The following is an 18,685-nucleotide window of genomic DNA, read 5'->3' as shown; positions in this document are numbered from 1 at the left end:
TTATTTTTGTTTGTTTTCTTCACGCATCGTTGTCAATATAATGGATTTTGATGCGACTGTCATACAAGTAAGATGTTTAGCTAGCTACAAAACCAAGTTAAATCCACCTTTTTCTACATAAGAAAATACCTGTACCAAGTCAGGAATATGACAGTTGTTATCCATTCTTTTGATGTGTTTGAGCTTTTGAATTTGCTATGTGACTAATGACTTTCCGTTTTGAGTTTTCCTTGGAGTATTTGTGTGATTTTACCTCTTTATAGAGTCTTCCATTGAGTTTATGAAAATTAAATTTTCAAACGTTTTGGTTGCCATGAAGTTCACCAATGCAGTAAAAGTTAACATAGTATCTATACAGCATTTGAATTTATGTGCTCATTATGGTATTGGTTCAGTGAAATTATGTCTGCCAAATTTTCTGTATTTGTAGGTTATTTGTACAGCCTACAATGATGTCTTCGGAATATCTTCAGCAATATTACCCTATGATGCAACAATATCGAAATTTCGCAGAGATTTCAAACCGACTGTATCCAGGACACCAAGTCCAAAGGTCATCCACATACTTTTTCACACAAGAAGATCTTGACTTTGTGTTATTTGGTTATTCGTCAAATGGAACCCCAGCCCATGCGCTGAGTGGTTTGAAAATTGGCGAGATAAGTCATGGTGCGTTTTTTAAGAAGAACGGTAATATGAGTTGTATTTATAAAGATACAGAAAATGAAAAATAAAAAATGTTTTATTTTAAATGCAAAAATTTTACATATAAAAAACCGAGATATCGAATTTTAAAAGATAGACATTTTGAGTATCATAAAAAAATATGATGACAAAATAGGAATCTTTCTAGTAATGTCAGTCTGGTGGAAAGTTAGTTTCTACTTATAATTGGTTATGGTATTTTCTAAGAATTTTTTTTATTAATAAGATAATTCGCGTCTCGTTGAATGTCACAATGTTGAATGAAGAATTCAGTAACATATAGACATTTACACAACGATTAATTTAAGAGTAAACCGATAACAATCAGATTACAATGGCACATAAAACTGTAGAAAATATAAAACTATAAAGTTTACTGTACAAGAAAAGACGAACAAACTCCTACATTTCGGACATGTAAGCTAATGGTGTAGGACAATTTCAATTGTGTTTTCACCATATAGGGTAGAAAAATTTAAAGAGATAAATGTACGAGATAAAGTTACATGGATATACATTTTTATTGTATTTTTGTGTTTGTTTTGTTAATTAGGTATAGATAGACTTTTATCTCATTCACCAGCCAGATCGTTACCTGTATCGTCATGGAAACTTTCTAGATCTGAACCACCTCCTCATGATCTCCCGGAAGGTGAGTCACCGGTCAGATTGTTACCTATATCGTCTTAGAAACTTTCTAGGGTAGCAATAATCAATTCTGAAAAAAAATCCCTAATAAGTTATGCCTTCCCCTTTTCCTTTCTGTTTGTGTTATATATGTACATATGTATGTAATCAGTATGTCCAAAAGATTTGATTTCCAGTAGTTGAAATTGTTATAAAACATGTAAAAGATAAGCTTGATGTTCATATAAACCCACTTTGAAGGCTAAACTTGTCATCAGCTGTCTAAAAATGAATCTAATTGCACAATAAGTTTTATATTTGAAAAATCGACCATGTCCAAAGTACGAAACTACACACCTAACTCCGTAATGCTACCTAGATATGTACCACATCTTCATGATCTATCTGAAAGTAAGTCACTAACCAGGCTGTTATATGTATCGTCTAAGAAATATTCTAGATCTGAATCACCTCATCATAATCTACCAGATAGTAAGACACTAGCCAGATCGTTACCTGTATCACTGTTGAAACTTTAAAGATTAGATCTAAAACCATCGCCTTATTATTTACCGGAGAGTAAGTCACAAGCCTGATCGTTACCTAAATCTTCATAGATATTTTTTGAATCTGGCTTGTGATTTACCTTCCGATAGATCACATTTCAAATTTACAAACTAAGTATTTGCTACCTGAAAAATATTTTTCATATTGACAATATATCAAACTTTTCTAATATTTGGTGTTTTGAAATATATTTTTGACCTTTTTCACATGTCCCGAAATGCGCATAAGACAACACTTGGACAATGCCTTTCATTCATCAACTAACAAAGAAATGAGATGTGATATGACTGCAAACGAGACAACAATCCTTTCTGAGACCAAAAATAAAACTGCTGATCAAATCAAACCTCCTTATGTTTTTATTTTTCTATTTTCTTAATCCGAACAATCCGAACGGTAGACTAGTGCAGCAAATACAAGAAATTATTGCCATCCCACGACAATATCAATGTTTAAATCCCCCATCTACAGGATTTCTTTTGAGGATGACAATTTTTCGATCTAATTGTGTAGAAAGTCTAACGATACTACCAGCCAATCGCTGTATATAACACAGTGAAGTGTTCTACTGTTGTCATTATTACTTGTTTACATCTCATTAAAATAGTATTAGTGGAGTTTTTTCAAATTTTAATGACTTTTAATTCTTCAGATTGTGTCTTAAACTTTCTCTTTTTCTAATCTTAACGACGTTCCCTTAAGTACAATTAAAAATTTTAGAAATAAAATGTTCTAATAATGATACAAATGCTCTTTTATGAAATATTTGATAAATTAGTTATTACAGACAAGGCAATGGTTGATTATTGCAATGTTAGCTGAACTTTAAAGTGAAGAAACATTTTAGACTGCGTAAATACCCTAATCAATTCTCTACACCACAAAACTTGCTCTGGTTTTAAAAAAGAGATTCTTAATAATAGTTGAGTTGGAGTCAGTTTCATGGTTTTATTCCTTTTTTTAACATAGTTCTATGTGTCAAATGCATTTAAAACATGACGCTGATTATGCATGACATGAATATATATATATACATTTGTAATTTTTCCACAATGTATCATTCATCTTTTTTGTAAGATCAGTTCGATCGCAGTTGTATAGTATGCACCGTTTACACTTAATTCGGGTGATATCATAAACATGTTTGTAATTAACAATTTTTTTTAGAATTTTTAAGGGATTTAAAAAATCAAGTTTAAATTATTTCTGCCTTGTAAGTATTCAAAATCAGAATACATATCTATAGTTCTTCATTTTAAATAAGATAAGTACTTCGACATCATTACATAAAAAAATAACGTATGCTATAGCTGCAAAAATTTTTTTTTTCCCAAGATAAAAAAAGAGTCTAAATAAGAGGAGAAGTGGAATATACATTAATGGGATAACAGCTCAACACAATCTTCAACAATTGATAGTCGTTTATTTCAATGAGTCAATCTCTAAATTTTGCTGAGAGGATGGTCTGAATAAATTGTAAAGATTTTCTGCACTATGCTCTATATTATCTATTTTTTCTCTCACTACATTACAACTCATTCCCGTAGTGTGAATATAATTGTTTTAAAATATACCATAACATGTTAAATATATGCTCTATATTTCTGTAACATACTGCAATCTTACATTTTTTTTATTTAAGCAGGAGGAGTAAGAGAGTGGTTTTGTTTAATATATGTCATTATTAGGGAGTATTTAAAAGTATGCCCTACTATATGTCTCACGTTAACAAAGGCAACACATTTACTAGTATACAACTCTTCAATAGTCATTAATTCTTTTGATAACAATTGCCATATTCCTGACTTGGTACAGGCCATTTTAAGAAAAAGTGTGGGGTTGAACTGTTTTTTGGCTAGTCATAACTCCCGCTTATATGGCATGTTTAAAATACCACTAAATTACGTGACAGGACTACAGTAACAAATAAAAACAGTCCTGAACATTGAGGACAGAGAAATACATAAATAAGTAATATAATAGGGTATTGCATCATGCAAACCCTAGAAAAACGACGGGCACCTCCAATAAATTTACGATAGAAAACCAGGACACCACAAACGAAGTGTTAAATGCGCGTCACTCAAATGTATCAACCCAACAAAAAGTGACATATGAAAAAGCTTGTTTACCGTGTCTCCTTATGTTTCAGAACTTTGCATATGTCCAAATACGTTCGCTGGTATTGTCCATTACGGTGTTTTCAGCAGACAACATTTGATTAAAAAAGAAACCAAGTATGGGCCATTCAAAGGAAAAGTGGTGAACACAAGTGAAATCAAATCATTTGACGATAACAGTTATATGTGGGAGGTAAGTTCAAATCATTTGACTATAACAATTTAAGTTGGAAAGTCAGTTGTAGCCATTTGAGGATAACAATTTTTGTGGGATGTAAATTTAAATATTGGACTATAATTGTTTACTGCGGAATGTTAGTTGTACTCATTTGACGATAACAGCTATAATTATATGTGTTTAGAAATTTTTAATGGTAAACAAATATATGTATCAAATCATTTAACGATTTTAGAAATTTTTGATCCTCAATGCTCTTCAACTTTGTATTTATTTGGCTTTTTAACTATTTTGATCTGAGCGTCACTGATGAGTCTCATGTAGACGAAAAGCGCGTCTGGCGTATAAAACTATAATCCTGGTACTTTTGATAACTATTAGTTAAAAGGGGGAAGTCAGTTTAAATGATTTATATGATTAACAGGTTGATTGTTTGGTATTTTAATGCCGCTTGTAAATGACAATTTTATGCTATTTCGTAGCGGTCAGTTTTTAGGTGCAGGAAGCCGAATTGTCCTAAGAAAACCACCGACCTACGATAGGAAAACTGACAAATCAAAGTCAGTTAAGATTGCACCTGCACGAGCGGGGTTAGAACTATCAACCTCAGTGTTGACTGGCTAGTGATTACAGTAGGAGAACTACTTAGACCACTTGGCCAACGAGGCCCCTAACGATTAATAGTTATAAGTGGGATGTTAGTAGAACAATATTAGAGTTTTAAATAATTGGAGAGTAAAAGTTTTATGTGGAAGGTCAGATTAAATTATTTGACGATAACTGCTATATGTGGGAGGTCAGCTTTAATCATTTGACGATATCTTTTATATGTGATAGGTACATTTCATATGCTTGACGATAACAGTTATATATGGGATGTAAGTTTAAATCATTTGAAGATAACATATAGAACAATGGCATTTTTTTTTATACTGGCTTTATCAGCAAGCCCGCTATTTTGCAGTTAGGTTAGTTAAAAGAGAACTCAAATTTCTATGCATCACATTCTAAAAATGCGTTTTTTAAATGTCATCTTTCGAATTTGAACGAAAGGATACTTTAGTTATTTTATGTTTTAATGCTATTTTACTTTTATATCGTAGATTTTCCAAAATGGTCAACTAAGTCATTTTGTTGATGGTCGCGGAAGTACTGGTAGTTGGATGTCCTATGTAAACTGTGCTAGACACGTAGCAGAACAGAATATCGTGGTGATTCAAGATGGCGATAGTATATTTTATGAAACCTCAAGGTAGGATTTTAACGTTAGATTGTATATTGCATTTGTAAAATTGAGAATGGAAATGGAGACAACAACCCGACCAAATAAAAAACAACAGCAGAAGGTCACAACAGGTCTTCAATGTAGCGAGAAATTCCCGCACCCGGAGGCGTCCTTCAGCTGGCCCCTAAACAAATATATACTAGTCCATAGATAATGAACGCCATACTAATTTCCATAATTGTACACAAGAAACTAAAATTAAAATAATACAAGACTAACAAAGGCCAGAGGCTCCTGACTTGGGACAGGCGCAAAAATGCGGCGGGGTTAAACATGTTTGTGAGATCTCAACCCTTCCCCTATACCTCTAACCAATGTAGAAAAGTAAACGCATTACAATACGCACATTAAAATTCAGTTCAAGAGAAGTCCGAGTCTGATGTCAGAAGATGTAACCAAAGTAAATAAACCAAATGACAATAATACATAAATAACAACAGACTACTAGCAGTTAACTGACATGCCTGCTCCAGACTTCAATTAAACTGACTGAAAGATTATGATTTCATCATATGAACATCAGGCACAATCCTTCCCGTTAGGGGTTAAGTATCATACCATCATAACATATATGAGAAGAACATAACCCGTGTCATGCCAACAACTGTTTTTAGAATAAATGTGTTTAGTTCCGATGCAAAGACCTTATCAGTGACTCAATATTAACGCCAAAATATGCAATCTTTAATGACTTGACAACAGTATCGTAATTATATCCCTTCTTAATAAGTCTATTCAAAGGTTTTGTAAGTTTCTGAGGTGAATACTGACACCTTTGTGCTTTATAAGGAATATTTCCATAAAAAATTGGATGTGAAATACCTGAACGTATTAGAAGTCTGCATGTTGAGCTATATTTACGAATGATGTCTTTATACCGATGATAAAATTTAGTAAATGTTTTGACTAGTTTGTGATATCGAAAACCCTGGTGTAATAATTTTTCAGTAATACATAAATTTCTCTCGTTAAAATCTAAAACATTGTTACATACACGAGCGAATCGTACAAGTTGAGATATATAAACACCGTAAGATGGTGACAAGGGAACGTCACCATCTAAAAACGGATAATTAAGGATAGGAAATGAAATATCATCCCTTTTATCATAAATTTTAGTATTCAGCTTTCCATTAGTGATATAGATATCAAGATCGAGAAAAGGGCAGTGGTCATTGTTAGTATTAGCTTTATTTAAAGTAAGTTCAACAGGATAAATTTCATTAATATACATACTGAAGTCGTCATTATTGAGAGCCAAAATATCATCCAAATATCTAAAAGTATTATTAAATTTGTTTATCCGAGTTGCATTTGTGTTTGTTTTTGTAGGACTTCAGGATTTCTGTTGTTCCGTTATCTTCCTCTTATAGTTGATTTGTTTCTCTCGGTTTTAGTTTGTAGCACGGATAGTTTTGTTTTCTCTCAATCGATTAACGACTTTTCAACAGCGGTATACTACTGTTGCCTTTATTTATGATACTTCAAGGTAGGATTTTACTGTTGAATTGTACATTTTCTGAAACCTCATTGTATGATCTTAATTTTAAAGTGTATTCTATGAGATCTGAAGACGAGATTTATTTAACGTATAGATAGTACATGTCTAAATGCCTCAAGATAATAATATCTAAATTGAGACAAGGAATGATAGGATTTTCCAGTCGTAACGTCATTTTACATGTACAACTGGTGTTGGATATTTCGTCCATGAGAATATCACCAACCTAGTAGTAATCATTTCTGTGTAGAATTATCATTGATATGATCATATTTATAAAATAACTGTAAATAAAACATTGCTTTTTTAAATTTAAATACTAAGGATTATTGGAATTAAATTTCTTCAACTTCGTATTTTATTTAGCCTTTTTTTCTTTTTCTTTTTAATTCAAGCAAAACTATTAAGTCTTTGAGTCTTTTTCTGGACGGAACGCGCGTCTGGCGTACAAAATGTTAAGCCTGGTCTCTATAATGAGATTATTTGTAATACAGATTACCTAGTATTAAGAGAATCACAATTCTTCTAGCCTGTACTGTTACAAATAGAAGCTCAATTGATGGACCATATAACTTAATAAACTGATCATTTTGTAAATTGATAGATTTATAATTAAATTCTTTCCAAAAAAGCTATTCCCTTGAATAAAGTTTACATACGTTTAAGCTGCTTTTTTAAAAGCTATTGACTAAACCGAATATCGTCTACCAGGAGTGAACTTCATAGTTAATTATTATAATTCATCGTTTAACAGAAAATGTACGAAATGTTACTGATAGTCTTATAATTTGATACGCCAGACGCGCGTTTCGTCTACATAAGACTTGTCAGTGACGCTCAGATCAAAATAGTTACAAATCTGAAAGACATAACACAGCTCAATAGTTATTATTCAGTTTCTTCAAAAAAGTTAATCTATTAATTTAAATCAAATGACTGTTGATGAGTCTTCTGTAGACGAAACACGCGTCTGGTGCAAATACAACATTTAAATCCTGGTATCTATGATGAGTTTAATTAGTTAGGTCCATATGTATTGAATGTTTTAACCAAAATTAATAAAAGACCGTCATATTATCATGTTAAAAACGAACAGATGCTTTTTAATAAAGATGCGAATAATGGTCTTTGTTGGTTTGTTCTAATTACATTTACTTCTTTCTGATTTGATATATGAACACAAAATCAGAAATAGACAATTTATACCATTGCGATATATAACAACCGTTGTCATTATCCGTTTAACCTCTGCTGATTTTTAAGAATACATCTAGTCGTTCAGACGCAATATGTTTTCGGAAATAAAGCATTTAAACAGTAAAATTACCCTGGGCAATACAATTTACATTTAACTAAAACTGATATTTGTGGAAATTATGATTGTAAAAAATGGTGACTAACTGTTCGTATTTAGTTGAAATGATGACCAAAACAAAATTACTTAGATTACTCTGGAATTTCAAGTTATTAGAAACTGTATATTAAGGTTGTCATATAGTTAAAACTGTTTTCTTTTGCATTGTTAAAAGTAAAAATATTTGTTTCAATATAAAAACAAATAGTAGTTGAATACTTTTACTAATGTTTTTGAAAAGCAGTAAAATTATTCAAATACTATATGTTTATTTTGTTCTTTTCTCAATTTTTATAATGTTGTCTTCCACATAACATACTCTTTCTTTCTCTGTAAATTCGTGTGACTGGAACTGTCTATCCCTAAAAAGTAAAGTTAAAAAGTAATGAAAATAAATCACTGTGAGGCTTTGATTGTTTAATGAATACGTTTAACTGTTGGTTATTATGTTCACTTGCAGAGATATTCCTGTAGGAACAGAATTATTAGTATGGTATGGAGATTCGTATTCACAATTCATGGGAATACCACTGACGTTAAAAGATGGAAATGAGGATCTACCCAAAACACCAATTGAACATGAAAGTAAGGCTTACTTTTTATCAAAATGCTGAAACCTTCAATATTTCAATGTAATGTAATTTAAAAATCGGCAATAACTCAGCGGGAGATTACAGATGTACACGATGTACACAATTTTATTATAGACAAAACACGGTGAAATTTAAAAAATCTAGATCTAAATCTAAATAAAACACATTACATTTTACTGATTAAATTGTAACATAACATTTGTAAAAACTTCGTTATTCATCATTTCAAAATTTAATGCAATATAATTAATGTAAACACCAATATAGTACACCAAAACATTCTGATTAGAAAACCTCTTGGAAAAAAAATCTGTGACAAATCAATTGTATCAAGGCATTTCCGTTCTGGTGTACGAAAAAGGCATTAACAAACACTTCATTTGGTTTTGCCTTTGGTATCTTCTTAGGTTATAAAATATATGAAAACAAGTTTTCGATTTCATTTCACTCCATTTTCACTCAGGACAAACAGTTCACTGGTAATCTTTTCGACACAGCAATCATAAGTCAATAATTTCCTTGTTTAAGGATGAATTTGTCCGTTTAAATACAGCGGCGAGCATGTCATTTATAAGGATAAACTGAAGAAATATATTTTTTGAAACTCACATACTAAACCAGAACTATCTTTAAAAAAGATATCCGACGTATTTAAATTTGAGTATATGGTTAAAACTATCATTTCGACAACCTTCAGAAGCACAAAGTTACCATTTAAATAACGTTTTCTCTGTTTGTGTTCAGTATTCTCGGTCCTCGTATCTTTCTGTTTACATTCACCAAAACCCCAAGGAAATCACACATGCGTAGGTGCGTTCTAAAAGTCATGTACGTTCGTACAACAAAGTTTACATTAACAAATATATATAATTGTCCCGAATAAACAGCTGTCACGGATGCAAAGAGCTATTGGATAAACAATTATTTTAATAAAAATATAAATCTTTGTAAGATCTAGTTCAAATATTTATAGTTTTTCACTTGCTTTCCATCACGATATAATTAACGAGACGTTTTTTTCAAACGCAACCAAATCACCCACCATGACAGCATTTTATCCAATCACAGAAAGGATTTTCGAGCATGCGTATTCTGTTGCCATAGTTAAGCGTCCTTAAGTTTAAAGGGCACAAACCGAAACTATACCGACTACGTCGGAAAAAATGAATTGACTTGAAGTCTTATTTCCTTGTCAAAAAAATATTATGACGACAAATAGGAAAATGAAATGATGACTTTAAAGTGATCATTCTATAAAATAATTATTCATTTTCTTATCTTATTTTTGATGATAAATCCATGTATCCAACAAAATGAAATGATATAAGTCAAGCTGAGAGTAAGTAAGGTATCGGTTCAGGATTTGTACATTAAGACATATACATTCTCAGGCGATAGTTTTAGATTCTGATACTATTATATAGTTCAATAATACAAATAATTTGATGATGTATTATATTACTGATGGTGATCATTGGCGATTAAGATGATATTTTGGTGAAAAATATCTTGACAGAAACTTAATGACATTTTGTAGTTCATTTTTAGCTATACCGCATGCGATCTGTCTTTAATCCGCCATTATAGCCCCTTAAGCCCTTTTTGCTTCACCCATCCCGCAAATAAATCCTCTGCATATAATCTATCGTTCGTCCCTAATTGGTACTAATTGGATGAAAATTAAGTATTTGCTGTTCTAAATAGATTGTAAAGTCGTGTATCTTAATGGCTTGTAATAAAATCTCAATAAAATCATTGCTATCTTAAGGCGATTGCGCATCCTCGTGCTTTTATGAGTCTCTGATGGTTTCTGCTGTATGTCGACAGCGAATATTAAAAGCCGGATTACAGATTGAAACAAGGGAATCAGTGAATAATAATGATGTATCAACAAGGAATTAAAGATCATGCGATGTAGACATTTCTGGGTGCATTGTTTTGTATTTAAAAATTTAATCGTTTTGCACTTCGCTAAAATACATGCATTTCTAAGTAAATCTGGATAGAATAAAACGTAAAAGTCATGAAACATTTATCTAAATGTTAAAGAATATTTTCACGTGTTTTAGTTTTCTTATTCTCCCTTGAACTACCTCAAAGTCATCATGTGTTCTTTAGAAATATAATTCTTTTATTTCGCATCTTTGTCAAAATTAGGAAAAGTTACAATATTAAAATTGCCACTAGCGTGATGTATTTTATCTTTAAGTTCCTGACAGTGTCTAAAAGTTAATCTGAGGTAAAAGGATGTTAGGATTAGTCTTGTAAATGTATAGTTTTATAACATATAGACACATAAATGTTATAGAATCGTGTATCATACTACAACTGAAGTCTTTAATTTTACGAAAGATCATAGAACTCGAAAGGTTTTCTTTTCTTTACGACCATAAACATTTTAATGGGTTAAATACAACAAGAAAATGCGTCAATTTAACATTAAAATCTCCCATCATTGTTTGTCAAACAGAAAGGAATAGAAAACAGCATAATCTTTAATTATCCCTTTGGTATCTTTAACCTTTCTCATACAAAGGCAGCGTGTTTCAAAATCAAATTAGCACTCAACGACATTTTTCATTGTTTTAGTATTGTTGATTAGAAATGCATCTTTTAAAGTTGGCTGATAATTGAAATTTACACTACATTCCATTGTTGAAGGACATTTCTGAATTTTTCACTGCGCTAAAATATAAAAAGTGTTTATTTTAAATTTAAAATTCATTATTTCGAAAAAAATTTCCTTCTATTTAAAGCCAACAAAACTTCCCACCATGATAAAAAATGAAAGTGATTTAAAGTCATATTAAACCTCAAATAAAAAAAAATGATGCATTTGTTTGTTATAACAAAATGAATAGTTTTCATTATTAAACGTATGTACATATACTTTTTTCTGAAGAAAATTCTTTAATTTGTCCACATTTAGAAGAAGTTTACTTTTTTTTAATTGCTTGCTTCCAGGAAGCACTTGGCTAACATATTTTCCGTTTGCAAAGTGACCTTAGAGTTAACTTCTCGTAAAACTCCAGTGGTCGCAATACGCATGGACCTGTCACTGAAATAAACTATTATCTGATTGTACATGTTAAACACGTTCTTAATATCCATGATTTTTTGTTGATTGTTTACTATGAGGTAAACAATCGGTAAAATTCGGAGTCAAAACACGGCATTTAATGAGCTGCCACATTTGTTAAATCATAACAGACAGAGAAAAAAAAGATTATACGATATATTTGCGTAAAACATGATAAAATCGTGCACAGAAGACTAAGTTATGATACATACATGCATTGGTTCAAGAATTGGAGAAAACATTATTTTTCACCAGTCGCTCGTTTTATATGACTTTAAGATAGCACAGCATTTACCGAGATAGTCGAAAATATCACCAAAAATAGCAAAGATCAAGACAGGAGTTACATATAAATATCAGGCTTAATTCATGATTCATTTTTCCTTTGAACATACTTGCAGTATTTAATAGGGGTACTGGGTTGTTGCTTAAATGTTATAGAGTGATAATAGCACGGATAGTTCTACCTGGTGGAGTCAAAGCAATCGTTTCTATATTACTATAAATCCTTTGTTTTCGTGCAAACATGTTCCTACGATAGATACGAAGATACTGCACTGAAGTTCTATGAACAGGCTTCCAGATGCTGTATACAATCATAGCAGTAACCTGTACCATTGCTAATTATTCATTTTTGACAATTTTAGGTAAGGAAGGATTCACCTGTGAAAGATGTGGAAAAGTATTCGCCTACCAGTATTATAGAGACAAACATTTGAAGTATACAAAGTGTGTAGATCAAGGAGATAGAAAATACCCATGTACACTGTGTACGAGGTATGTACAAACGGGTGGCTCATGTAGACAGAAATATCTACGAAACTGTTTTATTTCGGTTCAATGTAACTAGCGCAAAGAGACAGTAGGTTTTTATATACAATATATTTAAAATATTCATGCGTGTATGTCCCAGGAATATCCCAAATGAGAAGACCAATAAGGGAGACAGGTTGTCGGTGTACATTGTGAACTAGTTAATAGGTTCAAAATGTATGGAAATGTGAATGAAAGAAATGCTAATAAATTAAAACCCTAGTATCTCTGATGAGTTTGCATTTTTACCATGTCAGAGTAAAAAACACCGTAAAACAATAGTTGTCTCATGAGATCTACACTGGAATCTTAATTTCATTTCTAATAAAAATAAAGGACTTTTGTATAAATGCATACCAACAGATGTATGTATTTGATAATCATTCTGCAAGTGGTTGCACTTTCGAAAATAGGGAGAGCATAGATATATTTCAATTCTAGTGATTTAGTCTGTACTTAAAAATCGATTTAAAATCAACAACAAAAAGTATGATTATCTTAATGTTTTATGTTTTTTTTTTATTTCTTATTAAAGGTTTTTCAAAAAACATATTTGCTTTTCATGCTGTGTTTTGTTCAATCTAAAGCTCAATTTTCATCTTTATTTTAGGTCATTTGAAAAGAGAGACAGATTACGCATTCATATTCTCCACGTGCATGAAAAACACCGACCACATAAATGCTCTGTTTGTGCAAAAAGCTTCAGTCAAAGTTCTAGTCTTAACAAACACATGAGGGTAAGTGTACGCAATTCAAACTTCTTTATTTATGTTCCGAATGCAATGTAATTACGTATGGGCTAATCAGAATGATCAAAACATAGACACTCAAAATTGGAACTTTTCCAAAGACAATGGTGGGTTATACCGTTATATAGCTAGCTAAACCTCACACTTGTATGACCCCAGATAGCAATACTTTGTTGGGCCAACATTGGTGATTGGTTGGCACAGTTGGTAAATAGTTGGCGTTGGCAGCACAACAAGAAACCGACGTTGGCCCAACAAAACTCAGCCAACAGTTATTTTGACCCTATTGGCCCCTTGTTGGCCCAACAAAACTCAGCCAACAGTTATTTTGACACTATTGGCCCCTTGTTGGCCCAACATTTTCTTACCAACTGTTATTTTTAAAGTAGCTTGCCCAACGATATTTGACTAACGTTATCCATTGGTTCAGTGTAAGATCTTCTGACTGAAACTACTGAACCAATTTTATTCGAACTTTATTTGAATGATTCTATGTTATCATAGAGACTATAGATTGTGTGTGAAGGGCATTGAGGACTTAGTAAAATATCAAATAATAAAGTCTTCCCAAATAGGACTATTTTAAACCGTCTGTGCCAGAGCTTGAAAATTCTTAGTATTTTGAATAATTCAAAAGTTTTTAAAACAGTATATTTATAAAAAAAAAAACAACATAATATCATTGATATTTCATGACAAAATTGAAATATGAGCCAACAGTGTGCCAACAATATGCCAACGTATTAAGTTCTTATCTCCCCGTATTATACCACAGATTTTTTAATTTTTTTTTTAAACAATACTAATAATAAAAAATAATCTAACAAAAACACAAAAAAAGGTGTAAATTCGATAATGACGTCAAATAAATCAAATTTTGATCGTTGATAGCACATACCGTGTATAAAAAAAGGAAAATTACAAAAATACCAAATTCCAAGCAAAATTTAAATTGGAAAGTCAGTTTTTAAATGGCACTGTCTAATTTATTTTTAGGGGTCAACGAAAACATTTTGATAAAAAAAATGGAAGTACTTTGCTGAGCATCATTAAACAGTACAAAATTGAATGAAATCAACGTTTGATAAAATAGTTTTTCAAATTTAGAGCCAAAAGCTGTTTTTCAATTAATATAAAATGCTCGTGAGGAACATAAGAATAATATATTTTCTAATAGATTTCCTGTTTGAATTGAATTACACTAGTCATTTAGGGGCCCCTTATAGCTTGTTGTTCGGTGTGAGCCAAGGCTCCTTGTTGAAAACCTTACTTCAACCAATAATTGTTTACTTTTTATACATTGTGATTTTGATGTAGAGTTGTATCATTGGCACTATTATCACATCTTCTTATCTATAAGTTTTAATATTTTTATTCGTTTCCGATGTACATAGTGGTGATGATAAATCGTTGTTTTATTCCTTTACTAGGTACACAGTGGTGAAAGACCTTATAAGTGTGTATACTGTAGTAAATCTTTCACAGCATCAAGTATTCTTCGAACTCACATACGTCAACATTCTGGCGAGAGACCATTTAAGGTATGTAAAACATATAGCATATGACGCAACAGAGTGAACATGACAACTCTAAATAAGGATATGTTTATAACTTTATAATTGAAACATCAGTGCGGTGTGCACAAATCCTTGAAAAAGCAAAGGAAATCGAAAGACACCTAGAGAACATTCGAACTAAGTCAAAAATAAACTGACAAACGCCATGCCAAAAAAAGAAGACACTTAAAGTCAAACAACACTATGCAAAACACAAGACAAAAAGCAAAGACTGAGCAAGACGAACTTCAAATCGAGAAATATGAAAAATGTCCTAAAGTTTCAAGGACGTATGGAATGTTAATACCCCGAGGGTATCATCAGCCCAGTAGTAAGCACTTGTGTGATGACTTGAGTTATCGTTGATATGTTCATAATTATAAATTAACTGTTAACAAAACTTTGAATTTTTGAAATACTAAGGCTTTTCTTCCTCAGGAATAGATTACCTTACCTGTATTTGATAAACCTTTTAGGAAATTTTGGTCCTCAATACTCTTCAACTTCGTACTTTATTTGGCCATTTTAACATTTTTTTATTCGAGCGTCACAGATGATCTTTGAGTCTTTCGTAGACGAAACTCGCGTCTGGTGTTATCAATATAAAATTTCAATCCTAGTTTCTATGATGAGGTTTTTTTATACTTCTTGGCAAGTCATTGTGCACACATACCTTAACACATTCTAAAGAAAGAAAGCTGACATTTGTGTACATATTGATATAAATAGCACATGCTTTATAAGGGTAAAATATGTACTCAGTATTTGTAGCCAGAATAATCCAAAGAAATTGAGATGTGAGATAACATCAATCAAACAGATGCATAAAAGTTTAGATATTAGGTCAGAAAAGATCTCATACAATGGTTTATGCTCGTCAACATGGAACGTTTAAATGCTGGTGGACGTTTCGTCCCCGAGGGTATCACCAGCCCAGTAGTCAACATTTCGGTGTTGACATGAATATCATTCATGTGGTCATTTTTATAAATTTCCAGTTTACAAAACTTTGAATTTTTCGAAAAACTAATGATATTCTTATTCCAGGCATAGATTACCTTAGCCGTATTTGGCACAACTTTTTGGAATTTTTGGTCCTCAATGCTCTTCAACTTTGTACTTGTTTGGCTTTATAAATATTTCGATTTGAGCGTCACTGATGAGTCTTATGTAGACGAAACGCGCGTCTGGCGTACTAAATTATAATCCTGGTACTTTTGATAACCAATTAAAATCGGGTATTTACAAGTTGTAAATAAACTCACGAAAGACCACAAAACAAAATCTTCTTGTTATCCCTGTCTGACTACACATAAAGCTTACTTACTTTTCTAAATATGATGGTAAAACAAACGGGTTAGTGGTTGATGCCAATCCAACTTTCAGAGATTTGTTTGTATGATAAGAGGAGCTATACGATAAACATCAATGAGATATCAACTTAACAACACAAGCAAAGCAAAACCATTATTTCTGGTAAACCTGTTTTAACTTGACATTATTGTTCATCTCAAACAAAAAGAAAGTGAAAAATAAAAAAAAAATGTCTGTCTTATTTGTATATTGTTTTTTTTATCTTAAAACATCTATTGTCAAAAATTATCAAATATAGCTTTCTATTTTTTTTTTCTTTTTGGTTTTGTCTCATAAAAAACCACCAGTGAGTGGGTCTATACAGTTATACAAGGTTTACAATAGTTCAATTGTATTTTATACCATGTTTGACTTACCTATTTTTTTAAAAATTTCTAACAGTGTAAGTATTGTGGAAAGGCATTTGCATCTCATGCTGCACATGACAGTCACGTGAGGCGAACACATACACGTGATAAATCGAGTAAATGTGGAATATGTGGTCTTGAGTTCAAAAATGAAGTAGAGCAACGACTGCATAGTAAAACACATGGTAAGTTTTATATTATAGAAACATGCAAAATTGGAACCATGAAGTTAATAAAACAACAATCAACCAATAAATCAACATTTTTTTTTACATTATTGTTTTAATAATTAATGTTCAAGATATAAGCTATTCAACATAAAAGTGTTTCTTAATTCATTAAAGTATTATTAACTGTTTCTGTAAATTGATACGACTGTCATACAAGTGAGAGGTTTAGCTAGCTATAAAACCAGGTTCAATCCACCATTTTCTACATTTGAAAATGACTGTACCAAGTCAGGAATATGACAGTTCTTGTCCATTCGTTTTTGATGCGTTTTGTTATTTGTTTTTGCCATGTGATTATGGATTTTCCGAATTGATTTTCCTCTGAGTTCAGTATTTTTGTGATTTTACTTTTTGCATTGTTAAAAGATTACATGTTTGTGTTTATGGCTATACTAACAATGCGATGGCTTCAATTTCAAAGTTGTGTTGCATTTGTTTGAATGTGTTGCGTTTGTTTGGTTGTGCCGGATGAATAGATACGCAATCACGTTCCGTCTCGAATAAATCTAGTGCGCCATGTAGGGTGAGTGCTACGATCTCTGTTCTTTGAGAAAACAGATACACATTTACTATTTCCAGGACGATTACTCTATTGCAACACTGACCGTAAAATGGATAGATATGTAATAAATTATCAATATTTGTGCATTCTAATAAAACAATTTGCATTATACGGTATTGTTTTTTTTTAACAAAGTATAAGTATAATAAATAATGTGTCAACAAAATATCTAAGTTATTAATTTTTTTTTAGAAACACCATTTAATGGATGGAAGACACAAGAAATTCAGAAAAATATGATTGGCTTAGTGTAGATAACGATCCAATGAAAACTCATATTGATTCAAATAGCTGTTGTCCAATCGCTTGTAAATATTATCAACGAGAAGCGAAATGGGCGTGTTGCGTTAATCAATGACGCCATTATTGATGCCTTCAAGAAAGAACATTAGGACATCGTATTTGATCGATATTCTTTATTGTTAACTGTTTTATCATATTAGTGGAATACATTTGAGCTATTTGACTTCATTAAATCCATGCATAGTCAACTGAAAACGTAATATTATATATCAAGTGTAGTAATTTTATACTGAAGGCAGTGCACGTGTAAAACGTACAAGTTCAATACGTGCTCTTTGTATAATGCGAAATCAGAGAGCTGTATATTTTGTACATTTCTGAGGTAAACTTGAACTTGTACTACGATAACTCAAATTCACCGCTTTAAGAATTTGATACTTGTACAAATGATATTTAAATTGACGCTGGAATATTTATTATGCTTTGTATGCCATCAAAAAGATTCCTTATATCCTCAAAGAATCAATAAGTTGGTCCTATTTGTTTACTTGTTAATCATACATTTTTTTACTGTATAATAATTTTCTTTCTTTTCATGGTATGTTTTATTCATTATATTTGCAATTAACATAAATATAAATGATGGTTTATATATTTTGAAGAGTTATGATTATTTTGCTGTTAGAGAATTAAATTATTAAATGTGTTTTACATTACGTCAGTTGTTTTTATTGATAATCATTTTTAGAAAACCTCACCTTGCTCGTATTAGAAGAGGGAACACATTTGAACCATTTCTTCT

The 18,685-nt window shown here is 31.4% G+C and overlaps 1 protein-coding gene across 1 annotated transcript; it reads left to right on the top strand.

Moving 5' to 3' along the window:
- Nucleotides 1-396: 396 nt before the first annotated feature.
- On the top strand, nt 397-18,404 carry LOC139526802 (PR domain zinc finger protein 14-like). Its single transcript, XM_071321957.1, has 10 exons — nt 397-669; nt 1,259-1,357; nt 4,052-4,212; nt 5,301-5,449; nt 8,798-8,922; nt 12,657-12,786; nt 13,433-13,559; nt 15,002-15,112; nt 16,883-17,033; nt 17,833-18,404. The coding sequence occupies exons 1-10, from the start codon at nt 450-452 to the stop codon at nt 17,892-17,894; spliced, it is 1,335 nt and encodes a 444-aa protein (XP_071178058.1). The 5' UTR covers nt 397-449; the 3' UTR covers nt 17,895-18,404.
- Nucleotides 18,405-18,685: the final 281 nt, after the last annotated feature.

The sequence above is a fragment of the Mytilus edulis genome, chromosome 6, assembly GCF_963676685.1.
Source record: "Mytilus edulis chromosome 6, xbMytEdul2.2, whole genome shotgun sequence".
In the NCBI taxonomy this organism is placed as follows: domain Eukaryota; kingdom Metazoa; phylum Mollusca; class Bivalvia; order Mytilida; family Mytilidae; genus Mytilus; species Mytilus edulis.
The sequence above is the reverse complement of the archived record's forward strand: the minus strand, read 5'-3'. Positions and strand labels throughout refer to the sequence as shown.